Here is a 21,805-nt window from a genome sequence, read left to right on the forward strand (position 1 = left end):
CCATCCCTGCCTCAGTCTAACCTGGTCCGCCACCTTCAGGTGCGTCTCCTGAAGCATGGCCACGTCCGCCTTCAGGTGCGTAAACACACGGGTACTCCTGCACTCTTGTTTAGTGATGGTCAGTCTGCTAACATTCACCATCAAAGACCACATCTCAATCCACAGCTAGACAAGGCACCCAAGAGCCATTGCAATTACACCCCAGTGAAGTTAAATGCTTTCAAAAGCGACCAAAAGGAAAAAGAAAAGTTGGCCACGGGGGAGAGGGGTGAAAATACAAAACCACGAACTACTTTTCATTTCAGTGTACAAGAATCATTTAATAATCATCTTTGTCACAAGTAGGCTTACATTCACACTGCAATGAAGTTACTGTGAAATTCCCCTAGTCGCCACATTCTGGCACCTGTTCGGGTACAGAGTGAGAATTCAGAATGTCCAAATTACCTAGCAGCACGTTTTTCTTGAGGGGGGAAACCGGAGTACCTGGACGAAACCCACCCAGACATGGAGAGAACGTGCAGACTCCACACAGGCAGTAACCCAAGCCGGGAATCGAACCTGGGACCTTGGAACTGTGAAGCAACAGTGCTATCGTGTTGCCCTAAAACAAAGTCAGTGCAGCTGACCAGAGAAAACGTGGGACATATGCTTAAAAACCTATGTTAAGGAGGGCTAAAATTACCGTAAATGAACAGACAATCTGATGTCACTTATTTTTTTTATTAGATTAAGAGAGAATGGTAAAAGAAGCACATTTCTTTTCCTTTGTAATTGGAACTATTAAAAATACAATGCGTTCACAGGAAGCAATATTACAAAAGTTGCACAGTTGGACATTACACAATCGCTACCCATCATTTGGGGACATTTAAAACTAAATATACTTTCAGAATTACAAATGCTAGGTACACAAATAATAACTGTTTAAAAACGCCTATAAAATCTGATAGTTACCATGCGATTGAACACCTCAACACAAGTGCTACATTTATTGGAAATTTGGTGTTTATTTAAACTTCATGCAAATAATGTAACTTAAGATGAACAATCATGCCTCACAGTATAATTAACAGAAATTAATCACCTTTTGTATGTAGATATAATTAAGGAAACAGAAATGTGAAGTTTAGGAAGATGTAAACTATTTGCTTTTATACGAAGAGGTCCTCAAAGTAAATTCATTACAAATCACTGCATTGCATGAAAGATTCTGGAAACAACACAAATAAAAGGAAACAAAGTGGTAGAAAGGAGGTCTTAGCAGTGGAGGTAACTAACAGTTATGGAGAGATTGGATCACTATCTAAGAATGTCAGAAAAAGTTTGTAACATTCTGCTTTGATTACAAAGAACTGAAACCCTCACAGAGTAGCAGGAAAGCAGATTTTGTCAGAAAGTTTATCAGAAATGCCAAATTTGGAAAAACAAAAATACAAAGAAAATTATATACAGTGCTACAGTACATCTCCTTCAGTTAAGATATACCCAGATGTCCAGAAACTAAACATGCCGTCAGATTTTCATTATTTGCAATCATCAGTATGAATCTAATTGTATATTTAGCATAGCTTCCACAAATGCATAGCTTGACTTAAGAGTTTTGTTGCAAAGAACATTTCCAATAACCACTTAGAACCACTCCAAAGCAAATATTTTCTACAGTAAACACATTGGAATGTTTCATGTTGTTCTCGTATTAGTAACAGCTCTGATGCTGACGGGGCTGCAGGAAGAAAATGGAATTGAGTAAAATTACAGGACCATGGTCAGAGGCTAACGATTTTCTTTTATAAATTGAAAGCACACAATTGATTATTTTTACCAATTAAGGGGCCATTTAGCATGACCAATCCACCTACCCTGCACATCTTTGATGGATTGTGGGGGCGAGACCCACACAGACACAGGGAGAATGTGCAAACTCCACACGGACAGTGACCTGGAGCCGGGATTAAACCCGGGTCCGCAGCACTGTGAAGCAGCAGTGCTAACTACTGCGCTACCCGTCAGAGGCTAACCGGGGCAAGAACAAAACATATGGTGGCCTGATTAACATACATTGCTACGGGAGAGCTTGTGTAAAATTGAAAAAACAGGCACCACCTCAAATCAGTGGTCCATGATATAATTTAGGTGCCGGTAGCTGTCCACTTTCTAAAAAAAAAAGTTATTTGCTTTGAATTTGCTCGAGAAATAAACTAAGCCTCAATAATGCCCGCCCTGAACAACTAACTTCTATGGTAGTAGCTCTTTTGTCATTAGTCAACTTCCAGATCACTATCATCACTACGAGACACCGAAGCACTCTGAATGGATGTGGGTGACACCACATCTTTCTCTGGCAGCACACCATACTCTCGCAAAAACGCCTCCAAATCTACTGCAAAGAAGTCATATCCAAGTTGGTCAGTGATGCGCACAAAGTTGCCAATCAAATCTCCGCATTTGTAGACTAGCAGAGCAGGCAAGGCATTACTAGTGAATCTTGCACTGGCTCCAATAACAGAACTGCGGATTTTGCAGAATTTCACAACCGGATATTCTGTAGCTAGACAGATCAGACACCCATTCATGGCTTCACATCCAGGATGGTCATCTTCATAGATATGCACCATTATGAGGGTATTCTTTTCCTCTTTGTCGATTGTGTCCAGGAACGCTTGCGAGCTGCCTAGTTCATAAATCTCTTCAAAGCGCTTTCCACTGTACAGATGTTCCCTCATTTCCTCCATCCGCTGCTTCCTGTACTGCTCCAAAAACTCTTCATCATCCTTTTCATGCAACATATTGCACTCTTTCATAGTCATCTACAGTATAAAAATCCACAAAAGATTAGATTTGAACGTGCACACTGCGAGTGCAAATACATGTTTCTCACTAATTTTAGGCTGGAATTCTTTGTCCGTTCACACAGGCAGGTTTCTTCAGTCCCGCTGCAGTGAATGGAGTTTTTGGCTGAGCACCAAATTCTCCGTTCTCGCTGGCCGAGCGGGGTGAACCCAGGTTGGGGAAATCGCAGCCTTAGTTACTTTATCCGGATCCAACAACATTAGCATTGATGGTCAGAACTAATACCTACAATACACACACACACACACACACAAGGAACTTTAAAATTAAAAAATATTTCACAAACTGAAAATTTCTCGTTACTGGATTTTTACTTTAGTCAAGTTAATCTAAAATAAAAAATGGAATGATTAGTAAAGCCTATTTTAATCAATTTCCTTTCTAAAAAAAAAACAATTTCATTTTGGCAAACTTTCTGCAATTTATGCTTCAGAGCCTCAATCCAATTCTCTTCATTGTGTTTGGTATTTCCACAACCCTCTGTTCCCTCATTGACAAGTTACACATCACAAATCACAACATTAACCTTTCCATTGATCTTGTCCTGGATTGCTCTCCGCTTCTGCTGGTCTTTCTCTTCATCCAAATGAGACCGACAACTCATTGAGAGTTTCTTGATGAGTTTCCGCACCTCCCGACGCTGCTCTGCACGCTGCTCTGTTTCGAGCTGCTTGAACCGGCGCCAGTCATTTATTACTCCTTTAGGGCCTGCAAAAAGAGGAACAAACACAATGGCGATCAACAAAATAAAAGCATTTGCTGGACAGCACGTATGAGGCAAACACCAGAGGGCATAACCTTCAGAATTTACTAACTGCACGGAAAAAAGTCTAATGTGCATTCAATGCTTCTTCGTTATTACAGGAGGTTAATGAATCCTTTTCACAAGTAGCTTCCAAAATTCATTCTAGCCTAATATCTAATTGAAGTCCATTACAAATTATAATACAAGCATGTTTCAAAGAACTCCTGAGCTGTCCATTTCATTAATTTGTAAATGTATTCTCTCTTTTCAAAATAAATTCAGCCTGATGCACTAGTGGGAAACAATGAACTACTGTGGGATCCAGTAATGACATGTTTTTGTTGATACCTATTTATTATTTGACTATAGACTCAAGTGGTACACAGGGACACTCAGAATTAATGGAATCTGTATTTTAAAATATGCTATATACAACGTTTTCTGTTAATAATGCGAGATTTCGGCTGCTTCGTGCAGGGGCACCAGCCTGGCAGCCCTGGACACGGCTCCCCTGCCGTTCCCTCCGGCCAGGTACTCCACCAGCCCTGTAGTGGTGGCGGCTTTGCGGATTTGGGGCCAATGGAGGAAGCATGTGGGGAAAGTGGGAGCGTCGGTCTGGTCCCCAATATGTGACAACCACTGATTTGTCCCGGGGAAGATGGATGGCGGGTTTCGAGCATGGCGGAGGTGGGAAGGATGGGCGACTTGTTCCTGGAAGGGAGCTTCGCGAACATGAGGGCTCTGGAGGAGAAGTTCGGGTTGGCAAGGGGGAATGACTTTCGGTACTTGCAGGTGCGGGATTTCGTACGTAGACAGGTCCCGTCCTTTCCACGCCTTCCACCAAGGGGGATCCAGGACAGGATAATTTCCAGGGGTGAGGTAGGAGAGGGGAGAGTCTCAGATATTTATAAGGAGCTTATGGGAGCGGAGGACACAAGAACCGAGGAACTGAAACTTAAGTGGGAGGAGGAGCTTGGTGGGGAGTTGGAGGGAGGCGTATGGGCAGACGCTCTGAGGAGGGTAAATGGAACCGCAACATGTGCCAGGCTCGGTCTGATTCAGTTCAAGGTGGTTCACCGGGCCCACATGACGGTGGCCCGGATGAGCAAATTCTTTGGGCTGGAGGACAAGTGTGCCAGATGTGGGGGAGGACCAGCGAACCATGTCCACATGTTCTGGGCGCGTCAAAAACTCAGGGGATACTGGCAGGGATTTGCGGACGTCATATCCCGGGTACTGAAAACAAGGGTGGCGACGAGCCCAGAGGTGGCGATTTTTGGGGTGTTGGAAGACCCGGGAGTACAGGAGGGGATAGAGGCCGACGTTGTGGCCTTTGCTTCCCTGATAGCCCGGTGACGAATACTGTTGGCCTGGAGGGACTCAAAGCCCCCCAAAACTGAAGTATGGCTGTCGGACATGGCAAGCTTTCTCGGCTTGGAAAAAAATCAAGTTTGCCTGACGAGGATCACTATCGGGGTTCGCCCGGAGGTGGCAACCATTCATCGACTTCTTCGCGGGGAACTAATCGTCAGCAGGGGGAGGGGGGGGGTTAGAATAATGTAGAGTAGGGGGGAAGAATAGGCGGGTCTATCTGCGAGAGTGGTACTGTTATTTGCACTATGTTTTTTGTAATTGGTATCTGCACACTAATGCATATTGTTACTGTTTCCAATGCCAAAAATACCTCATTAAAATTGTCTGTCAAAAAAAAAAAAAATGCAAAATTTGTTTTGACCATGGACTGAAGTTGTTCAGCTGGTATATTGCATTTAACAAATTCTACATCAATAATAAATGACGCCCGGCACTGAAGGAGTTCTGGAAGAGGGTGGCGAGGACGGTGTCGAGGGTGGTGGGATCCAGGGTCAAGCCAGGATGGGGACTCGCGATTTTTTGGGGTTGGGGTGGAGCAGGGAGTGTAGGAGGCGAAAGAGGCCGGTGTGCTGGCCTTGCGTCCCTAGTAGCCCGGCGAAGGATCTTGCTACAATGGAAGGATGAGAGGCCCCCAAGCGTGGAGACCTGGATCAATGACATGGCGGGTTTCATTAAGCTAGAGAAGGTCAAATTCGCCCTGAGAGGGTCGGTACAAGGGTTCTTTAGGCGGTGGCAACCTTTCCTCGACTTTCTGGCTCAACGATAGGGTACGGGGACAGTAGCAGCAGCAACGGAGGGGGGGGGGGACGGACGACTATGTTTGTTTATTTAATTTTAAGTTCTTTTGTTGTTCATTGGGGTTGGGGGGGGGGGGGGGTGGTGTGATACATGCGTCGATACGTCTGGGGGGTGTTACAGTTATTATGGGTTAATTTGTTGCATTTCATTGTTTGTCATTATGTTTTATATTTTCTGTAAAAAATTCCAGTAAAAATTATATTTAAAAAAATATAATAATAAATGATGCCACAGAAGGATCGGAGTTTCAACTCTATGAGCACCAACCTTTTGGACTTTGCAATATCATGAAACTCAAAATGATTTACAATAAAACTTGTGGATGACTTCCACAGCAATGTAAGTCAATTTAAAGATTGATCAAGGTGGAATCTGCAGTATAACTGAAGAATTTTATTTTTTTTAAAGTGATGTTAAGTCTCATTGGGTGTAGTTCAATTCAGTCTTTAATGTTATTCTATTTATCAGAGGCAGAAACCTGCTCAAGGAGGTACTCTCCTAAGTAACTTTACATTTGCTGCAGTGTTAACTGCAACCAGCCAAAGCAAATGTTTAAAGCTTTAAAGCTACAGAAATTGCAACGGAGACCATTGCATCTTTTGAAGGAACAGATAAATGTTTGAAGCAGAGGATGATACAGAGCTTAAAGAGAAAGTGTCAAGAGGCCCCACATTTGAATGCACACAAGTAGGTTCCTGTATTTCCCTCCATGTTCAATCACAAACCAAAGTCAGAATGATATCCTTTAACACCACCTATGGCATGTTATCTTTCCTCAACCTTCCAGTGGCTTTTGGCACTTTTCACCCCAGCGTCCTCCTCCAACACCTCACCTCTGTTATTCAGCTCTGTGGAGCCTTTGCTGGTTCCAGTATTGACTACTGAATCACCACCAGAGGTTTTCTACCAATTGCTTCTATTCCCATACCTGCACTGTCACCTCCAGAATCCCAGGAAGATTGATCCTTGCCATAAACCCCAACCCCCGTGGGCAGCACGGTAGCATGGTGGTTAGCATAAATGCTTCACAGCTCCAGGGTCCCAGGTTCGATTCCCAGCTGGGTCACTGTCTGTGTGGAGTCTGCACGTTCTCCCCGTGTGTGCGTGGGTTTCCTCCGGGTGCTCCGGTTTCCTCCCACAGTCCAAAGATGTGCGGGTTAGGTGGATTGGCCATGTTAAATTGCCCGTAGTGTCCTAAAAAGTAAGGTTAAGGGGGGGTTGTTGGGTTACGGGTATAGGGTGGATACGTGGGTTTGAGTAGGGTGATCATTGCTCGGCACAACATTGAGGGCCGAAGGGCCTGTTCTGTGCTGTACTGTTCTATGTTCTAATCCGCAGTCTGGCCCTTGGTGACATCATTTGCAGATTGGGTCGCAGGTTCTATTTGTAAACAGATAACATCTACTTCCCCATAAACTCTCCAATGCCTACTGCCAAGATTAGTTGTTCAAAATTTGGTTTTAGATGAGCAAATTCTTCTAATTAAATTATTAGAGATAGTGGGGAGGCGGCAGCATAGTAGTATTATCATGGATTAGTAATCCAGAAACTCAGGGTAATATTCTGGGGGACTCGGGTTTAAATATCACCACGGCAGTAAAAATCTGGATGACTATGAAACCATTGTCAATTGTCATAAAAACCCATCTGTTTCGCTGATGTTCTTTAGGGAAGGAAATCTGCCTACATGTGACTCCAGATCCACAGCAATGTGGTTGACTCTTAAATGCCCTCTGAAATGGCAAGCCACTCAGTTCAAGTGCAATTAGGGATGGGCAATAAATGCTAGCCCGGACAGTTATGCCCGCATCCCCTGAATGAATATTTTTTTTAAACTAGCAAGACCAAGGCCATCATCCTGCAATTAATGAATGCCCTGGCCACAGACAACTTGTGCTCTCTAGCATAGTCTCAAATTAAACAAGTTCACTAAGACTAGAGCCCCTTCCTGGCTTACTTTCACACCACACTGCCTGCATCCCCCCCTGTCTAAAATCCTAACAACTAACTTTGTAATCTCGAAGTCCAATTACTCTTCTAGTTGGCCTCCCATTCATGTTTACCACTTTAATACAATTAGTGAATGGAGGAATCCTTAGCCTGGAAATTTAACAGAAAGAGTGACAATCATGTTTAAGTACTTTACTGAATATAATGGTATCAAACCTGGTATCGTCAATTTTTGGTGTTTATTCTTGTTTTAGGGGAAAACAATATTTGAAATATTTAAAAATAAGAGTCCTTCAACCAAAAAGTCCAAAATATGTTGCTGGCAAACATTTCCTGCTCGCCACCGTAATTTCCTATCGAATACCTGTGTTGATGGCACTACGCTCTCGGACTTCTGGCTCCACCGAAATTCCAGGATTTCTGACAGGCTTTCGTTCATTCTCATCACGATCACTGTCTTCATCCTCACTGCTGCTGTAATAGTACTGGAGCTTTTCTCCAAGAATCTTGTCGTCCAACGTAGTCATTGTAACCAGTGATTCAGACCAACAAAGTCAAAAAATTATCTAGAAGAGAAACGAAGAAATTAACCATCAAATTAATATAATTTAGGTGCAAGTGTTAAAAAATTAATAGTCTTCTAACACCTGCCTGATAACTTGTTTCAACATTCTTAAAAGGCATTTATAATAAAGTAATTTCAAGTCGATTCCACTTTATTTATCTAAATGGAAATTCATTGCTTGCTCATTAAAAAAATTGAATTCTTGTCATTTTTTAGTATTAAACCTGTTCTCTATGAACTCAATAGTTCCAATTTTGTCAGGTTAGAAAGTGGCTGCTATTAGCAGCCAGCAGTAATATTTTACATTAAAAATGAATAGCAGCGATAACATTTTCATATGAAAATTAATGTAAATTACACCCAGTTGAATCCTCTAAGGAAACTTGGAAAACAATGAAGCTACTGTAAACATGCTAATTTTCACAAAGTTATTGCAGAATGCCCTCCGTAAAAGATCCAGTTAAGTTTCTGTTCCGAGTGGTCAGAAGGTACTATAAACACACATGGAAATCACAAGGCTCTATGTTATCAAGGAGCCACCCAGTTTAATCCCATGTTCCTGCATGAAGTCCGCAGCACTGTAATTCATTGCTTAAGTAGATATCTATGTACTTTTTAAAACATAGTGGAAGTTTCTGCCTCTCTCGTCAAATTCAGTCTCTACCACACTTTGGGCGAAGAAAGATTTCCTCATCTCCACAATCATCCTTCTACCAATTACTTTAGATCTGGTTTTTGACCTCTCTGCTAAGGAAAACAAGGTTAGCTCTATTTACTTCCTTCATAACTTAATGCACTTCAATTAAGTCAGCGTTCAGCCTCCTCTGGTCCAAGGAAAACCACGCCAGCCTATCTAATATTTTTCATAGCTTAAATCTTCGGTCCTGGCAAAATCCTAGTAAATAATATGGCATAAATCACGTGTATAGCTAAATAACACACACACATGCTTCAAATACAATATTCCTTCTTTAGCAAACACATTATTAAGTCGAATCAAACACAATGGTGATTGCTACAGAAAGTAGAAACGCAACGGTATATTGGCCAAGCATAAATTGGATGCAGGTTAATAGTTACTACTGTTAGAAGAGGCGCTGTGCAACCAAATTTTGCATTTGATTGTTATGCTTTCCAAGATTCCCAAAGGAAATTACAAACCTATTCACCTAAAAGACCGAGGTGAAGGTAAATACAATGATGGCAATTAAGGAATACGCCTGGTTGTGGACTCACCTACCTTCCCACGCCCATCTGTTTTCGCCCGATCTAATCAAAACTGGGATCTCCCTTACCAATGCCAGTCAATCGACCTGTTCTTTCAGATATTTTTAACTTCAAGCACTAAGAATGCTTATCCATTTTACCACTTGGTGCAACACTTATTAATTCAAAACACAAACTGGAGGCAGGATACCTGCCACTTAAACTTGTAGTTGGGTCCATTTAAATAAGGTGCCACAGGGTCGAGCTCCTGATCGACTGTGCTTTTTATTAAATGCAATTTGTTCAAGATCAGCATAACTCATGCAAAGAATTTTAAGTGCAGGTTCTATTCAGTTCAAACTGATTTGAGATCTTTTGCACTCGTTCAGAAGAATATGTTAAGATGCTGGCATCACCCACTAAACAGAGCATGCCCAGGATGACTCAATCACTGTTGCAAATTCCTGCTAATACAGGTAGGAGCCTCTAAAAATTCAGCTTCCTTTTGGACATGCTCCAAATTCCACAAGTATTTAAATTTACTGAGAAACTGACTTGCATCACAATGTAACTAGCAAATTGCTCCATTGTTTTATAAAGCCATTTTCACTAATTGAAAACAAGGTTACTCACAATCCACAGCTGGTGGATTGGCGCGGATTAAAAATGTTTATTTTCCACGATAAACCCATTTCAATTGTATCATGTTGCCACACTTAAATATAGTAAGGAATACTTTTTTGAAGCAAAATTTTTTTTTTTTAAATGAATGCCGAACTGCATCAGTTCATGGCAGATTTTACACGTGGTAATATGCAACTGAGTTTTAACAGGAACCCCCAAAAAATCCCAATTGAACCTAAAGTGGATAACCTACTTCATTGACTATCAACTGGCCTGCCTCCCAACTCATGAGAAAATCAATCGCACATTTCAGTTTCATATTTTTGCAATGCAATTCATCCAAGTTTTCAGACAAAGGGTAATGCATTTAGGCAAGAATAAATTATGCCAGCAACATGTGACCATTTATGGTGACTGATGGGAGTTATGCAAAAATTAATACACAAACAAGATTTTGTCATCATTTTCCCCTCTGCCAGCAGTTCACGTCCTGTAGATGAACAGACTCAAATCCAGAACCATCTGCCACTTAATAATTTGCACCAGGCTATATGATGTATTTATTCTGACCAGTTCAGGTACTCTAGTACATGCGCAGAGTCCATTACAGCAGTCACAGCTCTCCACAATACAGACACCATTTGTGGTTTCAGACATCCAAAAGCTATTACACTTGATTAACATATGTCTATATTTGTAAAATTCAGTTTTTACTACTACATCTAGAATTGCATATTCACAATTCATTATGGAAATATAGTAATGACTTCAGAATTGATATTGAATTATATCTCTGCTCCCTAGCCCAATTATTCCCCAGCCTCCCAATTCATAGCAACACCCTTAGTTGATTCAATGGTAGCACATTTGCAACCGAGTCAGGAGATCATGGGATTAAACTCACTACATGCACTGTCAGAAATATAATTTGGATGAGACATTAATCAATCAGAGATCCCCTCTGCTCTCTCTCTCTCTCTCTCGAGATCCTTTGGCAGCATTCGCTGAAAAGCAGAGTCGTTCTGCTAGCCTATCCAATTTTATGCTTCAACTAAAACATAATTAACTTAGATCATTGGTCACTTTTGTCACTACTGTTTGTAGGCCTGTGTTGTGCACAAGCTACCATATTTCCCAGTGATTAGGCTTTAAGAGTAATTAATTTCTTGCAGTGCAAGATCAACTATTTTAGATGTGGGGTGAGAAGCTGTGAGGCAAATCATGATGGCTGGTGACTCACAAAGAGTCCTCTGGACAATGCTGAACTCGAGGCTATTGAATGGCTAAAACATGCATGATGCCTAAACCAACCACTTTGAAACATACAGAATACAAACTATAAAATAAGGGAATAAAATATTTTGGATTTTATTCTAAACCCTTTTCTACAGTTGTTCATCTTCTAATAGAGGAGTTGCGTTTCAAATGAAAGACCCCGATTAACTTGTGACTATTGTTCTGTCTGCATCAATGTACGAGTAGACCTGACCTATCTGGCTGTAACCACATTCCCGCCTCCCCCCACAATAACCTTTCACTCCCTCCCTTGTTACCTTAAAAGTTCTAGTTCTACCTTTAAAATATTCAAAGACTCTGCTTCCACGGCTTTTTGAGGAAGAGTTCAAAAGACACACTAGCCTCAAAATAATTTTTTTTTTCCTCATCTTATTTTTAAAACAGTGACCTCCTGTTCCAGGTTCTCTCACAAGAGGAAACATCCTTTCCACGTTCATCCTGTCAGTCAATATCTCTTAGGGTCTTAAAGGTTCCAATCAAGTCACCTCTTACTCTTCTAAACTCCAGTGGATACAAACCTAACCTCTCCAACCCTCACTCATTCCTGGAAGTAGTCCAGTAAACCTTCGCTGAACTGCTTCCAACAGATTTACATATTTCCTTAAATAAGGAGACCAATAATGTGCACTGTACACCTGCAAAATTGAACTCACAATAAACAACATTCTAATACCTTTTTAAATTTAGTGGCGCATCTGCATTTGTGATTCATGCACTAGGACAATCGGGTCCCTCTTAATCTCTCACCAGTTAATCTCTCACCAGTTACATGATTTGCTTCTTTTCTATCCTCCCTGCCAAAATAGACCACTCAAAATTTGCCCACATTATACTCCATTTGCAAGATCTTTGCCCACTCACTTAACCTATCTATGTCACTTTACAGACTTTACGTCTTCTTCACAATTTACTTTTCTACCTATATGCGTCGTCAGGAAAGTTAACAACATCTGTCCCGTCATCCAAGCCATTTATAAAAATTGTGAAAAAGTTGACGCCCCAGCATGGATCCCTGCTGCACACCATTTGTTATATCCTGTTAGCTAGCCTTTGAAAATTACAAAGATGTTAGAATGTATAGCTCACAGCACAACATCGCTGCCACTTGAATAACCACCGTTTTCAGAATGTCCAGCAATATCTGCTCAATGTATAACAGTACCTTTGTTGGAAAAAGCTGCACAGCATATGGCATCAAAAGGAAGGATGTGTATCTTTTACTCACTCAGATGACCATACACAAACCTAACAATCCAACCCATCCAAACACAAAACCACCAAAAGAGCTTTATTCTGTAACAAGCATAACAAGTGCACTATTGATCTTAAACTGTATTTTGCAACTAGCCATCTAATGATAGTAGAATACTGGTCAAAAAGTAATCTTTAAAAAAATAGTCCACAAACAGCAAACATTTTAAAATCTGTTCTGTAGTACCTGGTCAAAAAACAATAAAAGCCATCCCTTACCAGTCCTCAACTGCCACTGCAGTTGCTGTGGTGGCTCAGTGAAATCAGAAGCAAAGCAAGACTGAAATAACCCCCTGACATTCAATCACAAAACAACCTGGTGAAGAGTCAACTGAACAACCACATGAGACATTATCTAACCATTTTTTTCTCAAATCTACAGGACTCTAATTGGAGCACCAATGACTGCTCACATCCTATAAATAAAACATTTCCAGCTTTTGTTTTGATGGAAAATATTTAAATACATGTGTGCACACATCTGTAACAGATGCAAGGAACTGGTCCATGAGTAACACGATGCAAATCAATGGACTAGAGCTTGATTTCAAACACTCAATGCTTAAATACAGTCATAAACAAATGTTTGCTTAAAATAAAAATCTCTTTTACACAATGCATCTACAAACTTTTGTTGGGACTATAATGAAGGTGAACTATACAAAAAAATAAATCTTGGCAATAATGCAAGTCTTGTTCCAAGCACTAAAACAGAAGATAACTAGGCAAACAAGCAGCAAGCAGAAAACTTCATCGACTCCCTTTGTGTATCGTAATCCTAGAAGATATCTTTATAGGAGTCAATTCCACATCTAGATGCACACAGCAGAAATTCCTGGTGTACACACAAGCCTTTAACTTCAGGAATATAGAAATATGGACACAGCCATCCTATGTCCATCTTTATCGACCTACTGCATGTCAAGGAAATGCCAAGGAGGATGTCAAAAATGAAACAAATGTTCCTGAATTTAATCATTTTTCCAGCATTGGCAAGTTTCATCTCCTTGCATGAAAACAGATAGGTTGGCATCTGATATGCATAGAATGAAACAATGATTTGCAATACATTAAACATGCATTTAATTCACCACAGGGTTAAATTCAAGCTGTATACAACAGCTGGTGCAGTCGCTTTTACCATTATTGGGACTACAATTTGGCAGATATATTTCTGACAGCAGACTGATTATCCTAAAACCAGAATATTCTAGATTTTCCATTTACTGAGAAACAACCTGATTGTAATTATACCCAGGTGGGGTTGTGAGAACAGCTGTTCAGACAAATGGTTTGTAGCCCTAACATCTATCTCAGAACAACTTTTTAAAAAGCATGCTCTACAAACCTCTAAGACGGGAGCACCAAAAAAGACAAGGAAAATTCTTAATTACATTTCTTAAACTTGAAATTATAATGAAAGATAGCAAACATATTAAATTCCTCTGTCTATTATTTCAACAGTGGCACTAACAAATTTATTTTAATGATCAACATTAAGATACCATAGGCATTACACTAATTTTCACACGTTTCAAGAAATCTGGTTTCCTCTCTTCGCTGTCCATAAAATATTTTCTCCAAACCCACGAAGTCATTGGCATGGTTCAACAAATAAAAAACAGCAGGAACTCTGAAAATATCCAAAATGACAGCAATTTCAAAATGCATCCGCATGGGATGTACTTGGAGTGAGATTATAGTTTAAATTTGGCAGAATGAGATTAGAGAACTGCAGATTAAACCCTTCCAGCAAATAAACCATATCCTTAGACGGATGTGCAGGATTAAAAACAGCCTAGAAGATTTTAATAACCAGAGTGAGCTCAATTCTAAACAGTCAAAACAAAATCTACCTTGAAATCCTCACATTTATGAACTAAAGTTCCTCAAACAGAATGACGAAACTAAATGTAAACATTTAGAAATACTTTTATGCTGACAATTAGCACGGTATTTTAGTTAGGACAACTCAGCAATTCTGGGTTTGAATGTTAACTGTAACCCTTGACCGACAATGACATACACACAGGAGAACCTAGGGAAATAAACTTGTAATGAAAATAAGAATTTCCTCCCAGTTGACAATTATAACACTAATCTTGTGCCACTTTAAATAAAAACAATACTAAAATGATAAATAGACATTCCAATTATCTAAAAAAATATATGGAGGTTAAGTAACAAAAATCTCCAATTATAGAACTTAATAGGAATACACACAAAAAAATCAAAACACAAAATCTCTCTGGGAATGTTGTTGAGGGTGTGGAACACTCTCAGGGTTTATCCAAGCCCCAAGTGTCTTGCAATCTTGTGACATGTTGAATGTTATTCTCTATGCAATTAAGAAAAACTTAATGATGATACTTGTTTATTGTTTCGTAGACACATGCTGCAACTTCATTTTTTAAAAATATTCAAACATATTGAATTCCTTCCCTGTGGAGTGTACTTTCATTTTTGATTATTCAATTAATTTGTAATCATAGAACTTATCATGCTAAAGGGAAAATTCTAACCTTTCATCAAGTTGTTTTTTTAAAAAAAAGACATACGAGACATATTCCATTTACCTTGAAACGTAAACACATTCTCTATTCTGCTCCTTGCAATCGGGGAGGTGACGGCATAGTGATATTTTCACTGGACGAGTAAACCAGAGACCCAAATTCAAATCCCGCCACTGCAGATGGCGAAATTTTAATTCAATAAAAATCTGGAATTAAAAGTCTAATGATGACCATGAAACCATTGTCGATTGTCATACAAAACCCATCTGGTTCACTATGTCCTTTAGGGAAGGGAATCTGTCGTCCTTACCTGGTCTGGCCTACATGTGACTCCAGACCCACAGCAATGTGGTTGACTCTTAACTGCCCCAAGGGCAATAAATGCTGGCACAGCCTGCGACACCCACATCCCATGAACGAATAAAAGAAAATCCGAAACAGATAAATTTAATTGCTGCAAACTATTGCTACGACGACATAGGAGTTACATTTACAAGCAATTTCATTTCGCACCAAAGAGTGAAGCAAGTTTCCCTGGAGGAAGCACGTCGCACCTGACACATTTGTAGTGTAAATGCTTCCTCAAATTGGGAAGCATTTCCCAATTTAATGGAGTGACCAAGCTATTCAATCATCAATAATAAAGTAAATAGTAAAGTCGCCCTAGTCCCAGATGGATATAGGCTGCTTTCCCTTTTGAGGGGGAGAACTGACTGATTTAACCCGAGGATCACCACACCTCAGGCAAGGGGCAAGATCAAGAAGATGGCCCTTCATGAATAATAGCTTAATCATAAAGTCAATCCAAATGACTGTACTTACCCACTTGGAGCTATTTGACACCAGTACCTACTTTGGCAGCATTGAGAGTGGGAAGGTGTTATGCAGACTACTCTTGATCAGTCATTTTGTAGTTTTAAAAATGCCCAATTCTTTGAATTGAAACACCACATGCTGCAGAAAAGTGGAACTTCAGTCTAAAACGATCGAATGATCAGATATTATAAAGCAAGCAATTCTGAATTACATGAGTATGCTGCCTTGGCCAAAATGCAATACCCTTATTCAGTTATTTGCATGTGTACTTCAAGCATTTAGAGTGTCATTTAGCAACATTCCATTGCCAAGTGATTTTCTTTTATTAGTGAAGTGCCAATGAAACAGTCAGTTTTGAAAAAGGTACTCAATAAATCAGAAGATTATTAAAAATTCAAGATCAAACCATCGACGAATGCTTTAAGAACATAGGAGCAGGCGGAGGCCATTCAATAGGATCATGGCTGATTTGGCTGTGGTCTCAACTCCACTTTTCCATCTGCTGGAAAATCTGTCTAAGTCATCCTTGAATAAATTCAATGACCCACTACGCTCCAAGGGAGAGAACACCACCTCAAATAAAAAGGCCTCTCTCTTATCCTTAAATTGTGTACCCTAGATCTTTTCTCCCACACGAGTGGAAAAATCCTCCACCCGGTATCATTTGCATTTTGCTCTGTAAAGCAAATACAGTACAATATTACACTTTTGATAAATAAAGTGTGCAAAAATTTGTTATAAATTGCAATCCTACTGCATATTTTGCTTTGATGCAACACAAGTATTGATTCAATGCAAAATCTACAGTATAACTGACCCACTTATACAACGGTTATGACCTGGAACTCGCTGCCTATGAGAAGGGCAAAAGCAACGACGATCAATTATTTCAAAAGGACTTGGATGGACGCTTGAGGGAAACAAACTTGCAGGACTACAGGGATTGGGTGGGGAGAGGGACTCACTACATTGCTCTAGAGAGCCGGTGATGACCCAAATGGCCTCCCTCTATGTCATAATGACAATGGACACTCAAAGAAAGTGCATTGATAGGCTGTTGATGTATTTGACTTTTGCTCCTATGCTTTACTGGATGACAATAGATTATTTGCTCACGACACTATATTAAAAAAAACAGGTTGGGAGTAACAGCTGGTGATTATCGGGGTGGGTTGATTCCAGCTTCAACAAGGTTCAATGTTGTTAGCTGGTGTTTGGACTAATTCAATAAACAACAAAAACAAAACGCAATCTTGTTTCCAGAGAATGCATATATTATCGTAACAGAATTTATATTAATTTCTACAGCAAGGTCAGCCTTTCTGGTGATATAATTTTTTTAAACTATTTTTATTCTGGTGATATAGTTAAGGTTACTGCCCATCACTCAAGTCCAAAAACAAATGTGGGAACAAGGTGATTAGGGAAAGAGAAGTCAGATCACGTTTGGACTTGTGAATTAGCTGGCTGTAGATGTCCTGAGATTATGAATGGCACTGTCCGAATAAGTTTTCCCTTTGATCTCTGCTATTCTGATTCTCTTCTTCTGATACCTTTCCTCCCTATTATTCTTTCCCACCATGCCCCATGCTGGTTTCCGTTAACAGTCTATTTAAAAATGACAGAGCTGAACACTTTTACAAGTCTGTCATAGCATAAATAGCAACATTTGCAGATAAGTTTTCCTTGGAGCAAAGGAGGTTGAGGGCTGATTTGATACAGATGACAGGTTTAAGATAAGGTAGACAAAGAAATTTGGTTTCACTGAGCTGATGGCATAAAGACTAGAGGAGCTTTTGGGTATGAGATACTGGGTGTGACTCAGTGGTGGAATGATGGGAGGAAGATCTTTCTTTACACAGCAAGAGGTGATGACCTGGAACTTGCTGCCACGGTCAACAGTTCTGAAAAGGAAATTGGACTGGCACTCGTGGGAAATAAACTTGCAGGCCTACAGAGGGAATGAGACTGACTGCCATTTCAGAAACTGCACCACAGTCCCAGAGGACAATAAGCTGCTCTCTCCTCCAGTTTGAGAGAAAAAGAGCTGACTGGTGGTCACAATATCTCAGGCAAGGGGCAAGGTTGATAAGGCCTCAGCCGGTATGGGAATTGAACGTATGCTGTTGGTATCGCTCCACATCATAAAACAGCCAACTGAGCGAACCAACACCCCCCCCAACCATCATCATTGTACAGCGAGCTAGCAAGGACTAGGTGGGTCAAATCATAGAATCCCTACAGTGCAGGTCATTTAACCATAGCCCGCACTGACTCTCTGAAAGAGTACCTTACCTAGACCCACTCCCCTGAAATCCCTTAATCCCACCTAACCGTTGGACATTAAGGGGCAAATTACCATACCAGCGCCCCCGAACAGGCACCGGACTGTGACGACTAAGGACTTTTCACAGTAACTTAATTTGAAGCCTACTTATGACAATAAGAGATTTTTATTTCATAGCCAATCCCCCTAACCTGCACACCTTTAGACTGTAGGAGGAAACTGAAACACCCGGAGCAAACCCAGGCAGACACGGAGAGAAAGTGTGAACTCCAGTCACCCAAGGCCAAAATCGACCATGGCTCCCTGGTGCTGAGGCAGCAGTACTAACCACTGTGCCACCCATCTGTGGACTAGAAGAAAAGTACAGCACAGGAACAGGCCCTTCGGTCCTCCAAGCCTGTGCCAACTATGCTGCCGTCTAAACTAAAATCTTCTACACTTCCGGGGTCCATAATCCCTCTATTCCCATCCTATTCATGTATTTATCATGATGTCCCTTAAACGTCACTATTGTCCCCGCTTCCACCACCTCCTCCGACAGAGTTCCAGGCACCCACTACCCTCTGTAAAAAGACTTGCCTCTTACATCTCCTCTAAACCTTGCCCCTTAAACCTATGCCTCCTAGTAATTGACACCTCTACCCTGGCAAAAAGCCTGACTATCCACTCTGTCTATGCCCCTCATAATTTTGTAGACGTCTATCGGGTAGCCCCTCAACCTCCGTCGTTCGAGTGAGAACAAACCAAGTTTATTCAACCTCTCCTCATAGCTAATGCCCTCCACACCAGGCAACATCCTGGTAAATCTCTTCTGCACCCTCTCTAAAGCCTCCACATCCTTCTGATAGTGCGGCGACCAGAATTAAACACGACACTCCCAAGTGTGGCCTAACTAAGGTTCTATACAGCTGCAACATGACTTGCCAATTTTTATACTCGGTGCCCCAGCCAAACATGCTGTATACCTTGACTACTTTCTCCACCTGTGTTGCCACTTTCAGTGACCTGTGGACCTGTACACATAGATCTCCCTGACTGTCAATACTCTTGAGGGTTCTACCATTCATTGTATATTCCCTACTTGCATTACACCTTCCAAAATGCATTACCTCACATTTGTCCGGATTAAATTCCATCTGCCATTTCTCCACCCAAGTCTCCAAACAATCTAAATCCTGCTGTATCCTCTGACAGTCCTGATCGCTATCCGCAATTCCACCAACTTTGTGTCATCCGCAAACTGACTAATCAGACCAGTTACATTTTCCTCCAAATCATTGATATATACTACGAACAGCAAAGGTACCAGCACTGATCCCTGCAGAATACCACTAGTCACATCCCTCCAATCAGAAAAGCACCCTTCCATTGCTACTCTCTGCCTTCTATGACCAAGCCAGATGTGTATCCATCTTGCCAGCTCACCCCTGATCCCGTGTGACTTCTCCTTTTAGACCAGTCTACCATGAGGGACCTTGCCAAAGGCCTTACTGAAGCCCATACAAACAACATTCACTGCCCTACCTGCATCAATCATCTTTGTGACCTCTTCAAAAAAACTCTACCAAGTTAGTGAGACACAACCTCCCCTTCACAAAACCATGCTGCCTGACTAGGTGGGTATTTATGCCTCAATGGCTATAGTTTGTTGGAAAAGCCAGTAATGTGACTTCATTTCAAAAGACTCAAAAACCAAGGACGAGGTAAAGGAGCCTCCATCCCAGTCTCTGGGTGCCTGTTTTAAATTACTGACATTTCCAGATGGTCCACGTTTAAAAAAAAGCAACTTCTTTCTGATGCAAATCGACATTCTCATTACAGGTTCTGTTTCCCACTATCTCAAAACAATGAAGGGGGGGGGGGGGGGGGGGGAAGAGGGTAGACGACCCCGGTCATCTTTCTCGGGAATAAACATGCAGAATAAAAAGTTGTTCCCGCACGTCCCCGTCTCCAGCCCTGTCCCAGAGCCCCAAATCCGGCGCGGGGGCGCACTCACCCCGGCAAGAGGCCTGCTGGCGGCAGCGGCCGGAGCCGAGAGATCCCCTCTTACCCAGTTCAGTGGCCTTGTTCAAAAAGGCCCCCCGCACAACGCGTTCACTTCAACCGCGTAACCTCGCTCTCCGAGCGCCCGAAGATGGCTGACCCAACCGACCTTCCCCAATCCCGATTTTAACCGCCGCCTTACCGGCCCCGCCAGCGCCAAACTGCGCGCGACACCCGCTCGCCGATTACCCCCGCCGCCTATTGTGACGTCCACTGCCTGACCTCCCTGGGCAGCCACTCACAGAACAGCACCGCCTCCAACCAGTCAGCGCTGAGCTGCGGGGCGGACTCTCTCTCTCTCTTGCGCGCGCGCGCGTGTCCCTGACGCTTCACGCGCGCATCCGCGGAGTGGGAGGGGCCACAGCTTACTCCAGGGCTGATTGAGAGGAATTGAGTCCTACAATCTCTACATGGGCAGTGGTTAGTGGACTGCGACGCTGAGGATTCGGGTTCCAATCCCAGCCCTGGGTCACTGTTTGGAGTTTGCACATTGTGTCTGTGTGGGTTTTCCCCCCACTAACCCGAAGGATTAGCCACGTTAAATTGGCCTTTAATTGGAAGAAAAATGACTGGATACCCTAAATTTATAAAACAAAATCTCTACATTCGGCCCATCGAGACTGTACAGACTCTGAAAGGGCACCCTACTGAGACCCAAATCCCCCACCCTATATCCATAACCCCCACCTAGGGGCAACTTAGCACGGCCAATCCACCTAACCTGTACATTTTTGGACTGGGAGGAAACCCACGCAGACATGGGGAGAATGTGCAAACTCCACACAGTCATCCGAGGTTGGAATCAAACCTGGGTCCCTGGTGCTGTGAGGCAGTGGACAGACTGGGCTTGCAACAGTTACTCCACTGTGAACCTTATTGCCATGGGTAGGCACCCAATGTATCACCCTGATGCCTCATGGCACAGAGGATCCAGTTTTGATCCTGGCCCCAGGTCACTGTCCGTGTGGAGTTTGCACATTCTACCTGTGTCTGCGTCGGTCTCACCCCCACAACACAAAGGGTAGGTGGATTGGGAACGTTACATTGCCCCTTAATTGGAAAAAAATGAATGGGCACCCACATTGATTTTGTGTGCAAAATATTAGCTGATTTTTAAACTTAAATTTTTCATTTCTCTTTTTAATTAAATTGTGAATATCAGTTGTACGTAGCAAAACACTTAAAAATAAATTACAGTCATGGTTCCAAATCTTTGGCATTCAAAGGGTTTGCTTCATCTTGAGCTCTGTTTATCCATCTCCTTGTGCCAGTTGGAACCTGAAAACAACAACTTTTCTATTTTAAACCACATGTTTGATACAACTGTTTAATTCTGATACTATAGTTCAGTACAAACAAGGTGGCTACAATGCGATGCGTTCAGAAGTAATTGCTGCTATTTCAATTGACAACAGATTTCCCCATTGCCTTGCTAGTGTTTTCCTACATATTCAATTATGAAGACGATGAAGTTTGCATCCAAG

General features: G+C 41.7%; 1 protein-coding gene across 6 annotated transcripts; it reads right to left on the minus strand.

The window, feature by feature from the left end:
* Nucleotides 1–704: 704 nt before the first annotated feature.
* pdcl (phosducin-like) lies at nt 705–20,597 on the minus strand. Of its 6 annotated transcripts, none has more exons than XM_038782443.1 (4): nt 20,464–20,597; nt 8,085–8,286; nt 3,380–3,561; nt 705–2,810 (listed from the first exon to the last, which is right to left on the minus strand). In XM_038782443.1, the coding sequence occupies exons 2-4, from the start codon at nt 8,245–8,247 to the stop codon at nt 2,262–2,264; spliced, it is 894 nt and encodes a 297-aa protein (XP_038638371.1). In that variant the 5' UTR covers nt 8,248–8,286; nt 20,464–20,597; the 3' UTR covers nt 705–2,261. The 6 variants fall into 6 exon arrangements, with proteins under 6 accessions (XP_038638371.1, XP_038638376.1, XP_038638372.1 ...); XM_038782448.1 differs by having other exon boundaries at nt 20,511–20,531; XM_038782444.1 differs by lacking the exon at nt 20,464–20,597 and adding an exon at nt 20,329–20,463.
* Between the last annotated feature and the right edge of the window lie 1,208 nt (nt 20,598–21,805).

This window comes from Scyliorhinus canicula, chromosome 21 (genome assembly GCF_902713615.1).
Source record: "Scyliorhinus canicula chromosome 21, sScyCan1.1, whole genome shotgun sequence".
Classification (NCBI taxonomy): Eukaryota; Metazoa; Chordata; class Chondrichthyes; order Carcharhiniformes; family Scyliorhinidae; genus Scyliorhinus; species Scyliorhinus canicula.

Coding starts and splice junctions, on each gene's coding strand:
- pdcl (XM_038782443.1), bottom strand. CDS start 8,247: ATGACTACGTTGGACGACAAGATTCTTGGAGAAAAGCTCCAGTACTAT. Junction 3,562..8,084: donor GCGTAGTGCCATCAACACAG/GTATTCGATAGG, acceptor CTCTTTTTGCAG/GCCCTAAAGGAGTAATAAAT. Junction 2,811..3,379: donor AGGACAAGATCAATGGAAAG/GTTAATGTTGTG, acceptor TTTATACTGTAG/ATGACTATGAAAGAGTGCAA.